Here is an 8941-nt window from a genome sequence, read left to right on the forward strand (position 1 = left end):
TTTCACAGTGATCATAGTCCCCAATACTATTTCTCTACGTAAAGGTCAGTTAGTATGAGATATGAAAATCCTTCCCTGTCACCAAGGAAGAACTTCTGCCTGCTAACACAAACAATGTTGAGCTAAGATCCCATGTTCCTAATATCTTTATGTAATTTGCAGATTTATGAAGTTATGTTTGAAGAGTGGCAGTTGGGATCACACTTCTCACTGAATCATGCTGTGGAAATCTTGCGGGGTGGGGTGGGGAGGAAAGATTGTTAATTCCCTTAAAAAGCTGAACATCACTCCATCAAACCTTTGAACCATTTTGGAGACCAAAGCAGTATGCCTCCCACTCCTTCACCCATCAGTTTCTGAGGGGAAAAAAAACCAAAGCAATCATACAACCCCAAACTAATGATTTTGTGGTGATGATGTAAACAGTGAACTCCTGGTGTGTTGTGAGTGAGAGATGCAGCTTCCATGATGCCCCACCCCATAATCATGTTTTACACAGCAAAATATTTTGCACTATCTCTCTATTTTGCACTGTTAATACAGTCCTGCTGAATTCCATGCCCCCGCTCCCTCCGTTAAGCAGAACAGAGTCTGAATTCATCCATTAGATTTAGCTACAGAAGCCCCCCAAAAAATGAATGCAGTTAATCCAATTAAGACAGTGAGCTTTTTGGTCTTGGCATGTCAAAAACTGAGAAAATGCCTACCGGTAACTTGATTCTTGCCTGAGTGTCACACCTGCCCGCCCACCCACCCCAGAACAAAAGAGGAACAATTCTTTACAATTATTTTTAAAAAGGTATAGTCTAACTATATGTTGTTGTTATTACACATTGGATGTTATAATTATTACATCAAATAATTACAGTACAAAAATGAGTAAAACTCAGACACACGTAAAATAAAAACGAAGAAACAGCTCCATTATTAAGAAGTTCCATTATTAAAAACATTTAGAATAGTGCCAGTCATTTAGCTACAGTGGATCTCACATTTTTATTCAAAAGGATGGGGGATTATTAAGAGATTAGGGAAAGTAAAGGGAAGCAAAGGGAACAAGTGCCTACATTTCTAAAGGTATTTTTTTTTAAAAAAAAAAATTACTTCCCAAGTATTCAGTACGGTTTGAAATGGTACAATACTCTCAGGGATGGGCTTCAAATTTTTTTAGCAACATGTTCTCTGCCCATTGCTGGGTGGCTGTAGCCATGGTTGGTGTGGCATGCTTGGCCACCTGCACAATGACAGGGTTGTGTGTGTCATTTTTGTCTTTTCTAGGCTCCGGAGACTTTCCTCGAGCCTCTGGGAGGGGGAAAATGGGCTACAAAAGCCCGCCAGAGGCCAGAAACAGACCCATTTCCGGCATTCTGGAAAGCCTGTTTCCCCCTCTTTCCAAGCCTCTGCATGGGCCTTGCACTTATCTCACATCCAAAATGAGCCACGTGGAGATCACTGGGAAGGCAGGGTGGTAGGGGCAGAGAGGTGGTTGGGGACAGCCAGGGGTGAGATTTGGAGATTTTCTGAACTGGCCATAACATTAGATATGGGTTCACCCAAACCCAGGTGACTCTGTAGTAGCCCACCCCTGAATACTGGGTCAGATGAATATTCTGCCCTATCCCTCAGGAAAAATAATGCTTATTAGTGACAGCTTTCAATCGCATGAAGCCTTCGCTTTGGAAACTTTTCTTGTGTGGCTTTGCAGCTCTGAAAAAAGCAGGAAAGTGAGTCCCAGCCTCATGCATTTTTAGAGGCTCCAGAGCAGTGTTTCTCAACACGCATTCGCTGGCTGGGGAATTCTGGGAGTTTAAGTCCGGACATCTTCAAGTTGCCAAGGTTGAGAAACACTGCTCCAGAGGCTCCTGTGGCTTCTAGGGAGTGTGGAGACCCCAGGAGAGCACACCAGATCCTCGGGAGGTCTGAAAATCATACAAAAACTTCCTGCGATTATTAGAGGCTGCAGAGGCCGCATGAGAATGTGATCTGCTTGTGCGTGTTCTCTGGATTCCTTGGAAATCATGCAATCTTTGTATCCGCTGAAAATCATGCAAGAAAATGGATTATCTTTTCACACGATTTCAGAAGCTCCAGAAACTGTGCAAGAGCACAGCCCTTTGCACAATTTTGAGGGTCCAGAGGCCACACGAGAACACACATTTCCATGCGGCCTCAGCAGGCTTAAAGAACTGAGAAAATACCAAGCTCTGCTATACTCTAGCAAAACCAAACCTGTTTTTTACATTAGCAGGATACGTGAATGCAACCAGTTACTTGAAAGATGTACTTTTTTGTGTGAACTACACCATTATGAGTTAAAGCAATGTATTGCTAAATGCCATCCACGAACCTAGCAGTATTTCTCAACCTCATCAACTTTAATTTGCATGGACCCAGAATTTCCAAGTCAGCATGCTGGCTAGGAATTCTGGGGAATGAAATCCATTCATCTTAAACTTGTTAAGATTCAGAAACAACACACCACAGATGTAGAGGTACAATGCTGAAATATCCATGCTTAGACCTCCAGTTCTAAAAGATGAAATGGTAACCAAGAGAAAGCAGTTATGACTGCATCATCCTCTATTATTAGTCTCACAACACCCCCCCCCCCTTCATAATTCTCAAATGTGTTCTATATAGTAATCCTCTCAGCAGGACCTGAACAATATTTTCCATTCGGATTTCTTTTTCTTCCAAACAATTTGTCCTTCGGGAATATGACGTCTTCTTTTCTTTTTTCCCCAGTTATACTTGTTTTGTTTCTATTGTACTTGGCATTTGTCACTGTAAATATTCACTAAAGTCAACTGTGTCGAGCAAGCATTTATTAAAACATACAGTCATGAGAAAATCAAAAACAGGACACCTGGTCAGCACCACCAAGCATCTTGCAGTTAGAAAACCTTCATGAAGTGATTTTGTATTAAGCCTTCCACGTGTTCCATAAGGACATTAACATTAGCAGCACAAATCTCACACTTTGGTTTTTCATTCTTTCTCAGCATCTCTAATAGGCCCCCATGGACTGGAGGCAAAGGGTTATATGAGTTTAACAACTGAAGCTGGCTTAATGGAGTCTGTTTTATTTCCCCAATCCTCAGTGCCTGTAGAATAGCTGGTGCAAACTTAGAATAATGAGCAGTAGAAGAAATAATAACGGGGCAAGTTTTGTCTTGAAGTCGATCTGCAACCACTTTGGCAACAGCTGTGTGTGGATCCAGAATGTACCCTGTGGTGTTGAACACAGAGTGTATGGCACCCAGGCAGTCTTCCTCAGAGCACCAATCAGCCACCAAGTCCTTTTGAAGCTTTTGCAGGAGCTTTTCCGGCAACTGAAAGCGCTGCTGGTTTTCCAGGCTGAGAAGTAACTGTGTCACTAGCTGTCCATCACCATTAGCAATCAGGTGTAAATAACGTTCAAGGTTGGAAGACTTCAAAATGTCTATTGCTGGTGACAAGCTTGGCATTAATTGCCTTCCTTGTAAATCATACAAGCCGGTTTTTAAAAATGAAGTCAATGCATTGTTTTGATTAGAAGCACAGATACATTTCCGAATAGGGATCCCCATGTTTTTTGCATATATCGCAGCTAGTATGTTGCCAAAGTTACCTGTGGGAATGCAGACATCTACAGGGCTCCCAAATGAAATAACACCTTGTTCAATAAGGTTCAGATAAGCTGATGCATGGTAAACCACCTGCGGAAGCAAGCGTGCCCAGTTGATAGAATTTGCAGCACTTAATGCAGTTCCATATTCCACTGTGAGAAAGCCGGTAAAATCTGAATTGGTAAACATTTGTTTGATGGCAGTCTGGCAAAAATCAAAATCAGCCTGGACCCCTATGGTTTTTGTGTTGACTTCTTGGCAGCTGATCATGTGGAGTTTCTGTATCTGGCTAACTCCATCATTAGGAAAGAATGTGATCACAGCAATTCTTTGCTTATCAGACTCTTTAAGTTGACCAAAACCATTTAGAACTGCACTTCCTGTGTCACCAGAAGTTGCTACCAAGATCAAGTAATTGCAGCTTTGGGGAATGCAGCATGCAAACAGATGGGGCAGTAACTGCAAAGCCAAATCTTTAAATGAAGCCGTTGGTCCATGAAACAGCTCCAAAAGAAACTGATTCCCTTGCAGATGTCTAACTGGGGCAATTTTAGAACACATAAAATTTTGTCCATATGCCATCTGAATCATTTCCCACAATTTGGAAGCAGGGATATCATCAGGATGTATGCACCTTTCTAATATAATCTGAGCTCTTTCGGTATAAGTTGCTCCTAATAAATGTTGCCATTCTCCACCAGTAAATTTTGGAAGTCCCAACTCAGGAACAAAGAGCCCAGCATCTGGGGCCAGACCTTCAATAAGGACATCACTGAAATATTTTACAAAATTCCTTGATTTGTCTTCCTTAATGGCACGGGTGGAAATGAAGCCTTCCAGCTCAGAATTTTGATACCTCTTAACAGCATGAAGCACTTTGTCTGCTACATTCTCTGCTGTAATCCCATTTTCGCAGAGAACACGGACATCATACCACTTTTTATAAAATTGCTTCCTGAACTTAATAATGTCTCCTAATGATGTTTCTTCACCCTGTCCCACAATACGATCCACCTTCATTAATTTCAAACGATCCATTATGCTTTCTGTGGGTACATCCAGATATACCACTATTCCATTTTTCTTCACGTGCTCCATGCTAGCAGCATTCATTGGGTTAGATCCGGAAAGGGACACTACACTCCCAGATGCTGAAAGGTTTAACAGGGCTTTTCCCTCTTCTTCTATAAACCGTTCATTCCCAACGCTCTTTAGTTTTTCTGCCACGGTCATATTCCAGGTTGGTTCAAGAACATCATCGTCCACATCTATAAAACAAGAGTCCAGCTTCTGACCTAGTATTTTTCCTACTGTTGTTTTTCCAGCGCCTGGAGGCCCCATCAAAACAATGTTATTATTTCCAACAAGAGATTGCATGAAGGTCCATGCCTTCCAGGTCGTGGTGAAGCTTCTTGAGAGAAACAACTTCAAATACAGATCAGAAACCATGCAGTGACATAGTAACTTCGGATGACTGTTCCAGTTTAGACGTAGCATCTTTTTCAAGTTCTAATTCCACCAAAAGGGGAGAGAAATGCTTTAAAGGAAAGAATAAATACATACTTGAGTTACATTTAAAATGATTGCTAGACATTTCTGACAGCTCATTTCCTATCTTAGAAAAGCCTGATTTTGAACAAGATCACACATAGTTTGAAACATGATCAGTTCAAATTTCTTTGAATGACAAAGAGGTCAATCAGTTGACAGCTTTCTCTTTTGAGATCTGCCCAGAAAGACAAACATTCATACGCTGCAACATTTTTACTTTGAAAAATAGCTACTTATGACAGTCTCATATAAAAAGAACTTAATAAAAATTTATATATGTGGCATAGCTTATAGGCAACAGAACAGAACTAGCAGTAACATTTTAAGTATTAGGGTGAATATTCAAAAGCAACACTGACATCAGCAGATAATGTTCTCGAAATCAATAAAAATTCCTCAGTGGCTTCTAAACCAGCTCTTCAAGCTAACTTTTAGAACTACATTATATACCACCAATCTATATGGCAGAGTAAACTATTGTTCTTGAATATAAGGAAAGGTCAACTTAAAAGCTAACTGTTATAGCTTAGCAAACCTATATAAAAAGACCATCGATCACAATAAAATAAGGATTATACAAAACTTTTTTCTTTAAAACAAAATCCAAAAATTCAAATCCTACTTCAGCAGAATGTTACACTTAACATTTCAATGGTTTTAATGAAAGCAGAGTGCACTTGATATATTAATACAAAACCCCTTCATACATATATTTTTATTTTAAAATTATTCTACAAGGCAAAGAATAATTTTGCTTAAATGAATGTACGCCCCAACTTACCACTGGGTTTTTCTAGTAACGTTCTTTGTAGATAGATGGCAATCTCACACACCCCCAACTGGTATCTGTGAATTGCTTTCATGCAGGAACCGGTTACCTGTTGACTGCTTCATACTTCATCTAGATGAACCAGAATAAATGCCACATCAGCAAATGCTCTCCAGAGAGCATGAATTAACAAACATGGAGCAGGGCTCTCTAGCTCTGATAAATGTCTGTGTTGCCAAGAGTGTATTCGTTTGTTTGCTCAGGGAAATCAACAACTGCATCAGCATGAATTGCAAAACAAACAGCACAGGCTATTAAGCAACATTCAGGAAGCTAAATAACCCCATATTACTTTCTTTGTTTTCAAAATTAAAGGAAATAAATTCAGAAATAACACATTGCTACCTTTAAAAACATGACTCTGCAATTCTGTGAACCTGCAAGGTATATATGGACATTGTTTCTAGAGAGGACATCATGTTAGCTTTCTGCAGTAAATACAATGAAAAGGTTACAGATCTTAAAAAATGATAAAAAATTATTTTTGCACTGGATTGTTCACATTTCCTTTCCCAAGGACAAGGAGAGAGAAATATTTGAAAGGGAAGATGCAATCTCAGTTTTTTATTCTTAGCCACCAGAAAAATATTTACAGCAGTGACTTTTTCCACACTGGTATTAGCTATGGAGAGACAGAGGCATCTTGTGGTGAGCCAGCTGCTCTCCAACAGCAGTTGATCTGCACCAGTTCTGGAGGAAACAGAAAAACACAATCCCTTTAAAATCTAGGGGAAGCAATTTCATAAAAATAAGCAATAAAATAGTTGAAAATGTTACGCTTCCCTGCTACATAAAACTAAAATAGGTTATGGATTCTTCAAGACCATTACCATGGGAATTTCCCACTGCTCTGGGTAGGTTTATTTGTCGCACTGTAAAACTCACTGAAAAAAAGAAAGAAAGAACTTTAGTTTGTCCATGAAAGTGTTCTGAAATTATTTACTGCCTCAGAAATCATAGACAAATCATTAAGTTTAAGTTAGATCAAACCACCATGTAATTCAATGCACATTCTGATTTTACAAAGAGTAAATCCATGCAAAATTGAGTTCCTGTTAAAATCAATAGTACTTATATACCACTAAAATAAAGGTTTAACTTGTTATAGAAAATAGTTTCTATCCCATATTTTTATACTAATCAAGCTTGTCCATTTCACTAGCCATAATGTATCAAGCTGTGTTGATTTTAGTTTAGCATCTCAATCACTATGATTATCAATGATGGTTTATGACTGAATATGTGTCCCACCAACTGACCAGATTTCTTTTGCTTCAGAATTACTGATATTCCAAGAAAATAGAATTCCTGTGTAAACAACAAAAAATATATTGGGATAAAACTCTTCCCCTTTTATTTCACACAAGCTAACACCTGAAAAATTTAATTGTTCTTGTTTTATTCTTGGGTGATCAATAATCTTATGGTAAAACCAGAAAAACAACTAGAACAATTACCTATTAATTCATTTCATGGATTTGATTCAATTCACCCGCTTTCCCTTTCCATTTCTCTTATATTCTTCCCAACCAGCAAGTCAGAAATGTTGTTTGTTTTGTCACTGGATGACAAAGTTCGGGGATGATAGTCCTATGGCAAGATCAGATCAGATAAGGTCTAACCTTCACTAGTCCAGTGTTCAATCTCTCTCTTGACTCAGAAGATAGATCACTATTTTTATGGGTGTGTTTCTGTCTTCCAAAACATCAATGTCAAATGAGATATTTTATTGACTTGGATGTATTAATCTTTGGAAGACTCAAAGGTATGTGGGAAGCATTGTCTTCCAGGAAACATACGTTTGGTCTCTCTTACAGCCCTAGTCAAAATAAATAGAACTATAGTACAAGACAGTGTGCCTATAGAAAACTTAGGCAAGCACAGTGACAAGGAAACTCCCAATCCTTACTATCATCTTCATTACCAAAATGTTGTAAGTTGTTCACACTGCAGGATTTTGTGTCAGAAGAGGGAAGATGCTATTTTCATTTGGAACAATTGAAGAAGATTTTAAGTTAACATCACCATACAGACTGGCAAGAATGGAAATAATATTTTGAGGATATATTGGTCAAAGTGGTTACTAAAATGAAATTCCATAATAATGGGATGTGAAGGTATAACATATGTTTTTTCTTGGTTGCACTCCAATTTGATGACATATAATAAAAATATAGTAGTAGTTGTTACTTTCTTCTTCTGGGGTGATTTTTATTTTTCAGCCTTTCAACAGCCCAAGATTTTCTAGTGATCTTCTATCCAAGTATTACAACACCTGACCATATTTAGGTTTTTAAATTATAATGTACAATTACTTTAAATCAGGGGGTCAAACTCACCGCCTGCAGGCTAAATGCGTCGTGCGCTGACCACACCCACACCGATTTAGCAAAAGGGGAAAAAATTGTAATACGTCATGTGGCGACGCTGTGACTAGGCAAGTTTGATGCCCCTGCTTTAGATTCACCAAGAGCCATGGTGGAGTAATGGTTAGAGTACAGTATTGCATGCTAATTCTGCTGCCAGCAATTCGATTCCCACTGACTCAAGGCTGCTCAGCCTTCTATCCTTCCGAGATTGGTAAAAAAGAACTCAGATTGTTGGGGGAAATATGCTGACACTGTAAGCTGTTTAGAGAGGGCTGTAAAGCACTGAAGTGGTATAAGTGTAAATGATATTGCTATTTATTTCTTAATGTCATTTCTATTGCTTAACTAATTTGTAATTTAGATTATCTAATGACGTGTGTGATAGCAATAAAAAATCTCAAATGAGCAACTTCATTGTATGCACAAAACTAGATTGGAGTTTAACTAATATCATTAAAAAGAACAGCTTTACATAATTCTAAAACCTCATAAGCAGGTTTTTGAATAATTGAATACATACCTGAAAAAAGGAAAGATGTTTTATTTCAAATGCCTTGATTAACTGAAATAGATAGTGAAGGAAA

The 8941-nt window shown here is 38.6% G+C and overlaps 1 protein-coding gene across 1 annotated transcript; it reads right to left on the reverse strand.

The window, feature by feature from the left end:
* Positions 1-1114: 1114 nt before the first annotated feature.
* THNSL1 (threonine synthase like 1) lies at positions 1115-6065 on the reverse strand. The gene is made up of 2 exons (XM_014053010.2): positions 5941-6065; positions 1115-5145 (listed from the first exon to the last, which is right to left on the reverse strand). Exon 2 carries the CDS (start codon positions 5103-5105, stop codon positions 2895-2897), a length of 2211 nt encoding a protein of 736 aa, XP_013908485.2. The 5' UTR covers positions 5106-5145; positions 5941-6065; the 3' UTR covers positions 1115-2894.
* Between the last annotated feature and the right edge of the window lie 2876 nt (positions 6066-8941).

This window comes from Thamnophis sirtalis, unplaced genomic scaffold (assembly GCF_051295495.1).
Source record: "Thamnophis sirtalis isolate CommonGarterSnake01/CBP01778 unplaced genomic scaffold, rThaSir2_p1.2 scaffold_4, whole genome shotgun sequence".
NCBI classification, from domain to species: Eukaryota; Metazoa; Chordata; class Lepidosauria; order Squamata; family Natricidae; genus Thamnophis; species Thamnophis sirtalis.

What these genes read in the sequence shown, in the direction of transcription:
- THNSL1 (XM_014053010.2), bottom strand. Translation starts at nt 5,105, where the DNA reads ATGCTACGTCTAAACTGGAACAGTCATCCGAAGTTACTATGTCACTGC.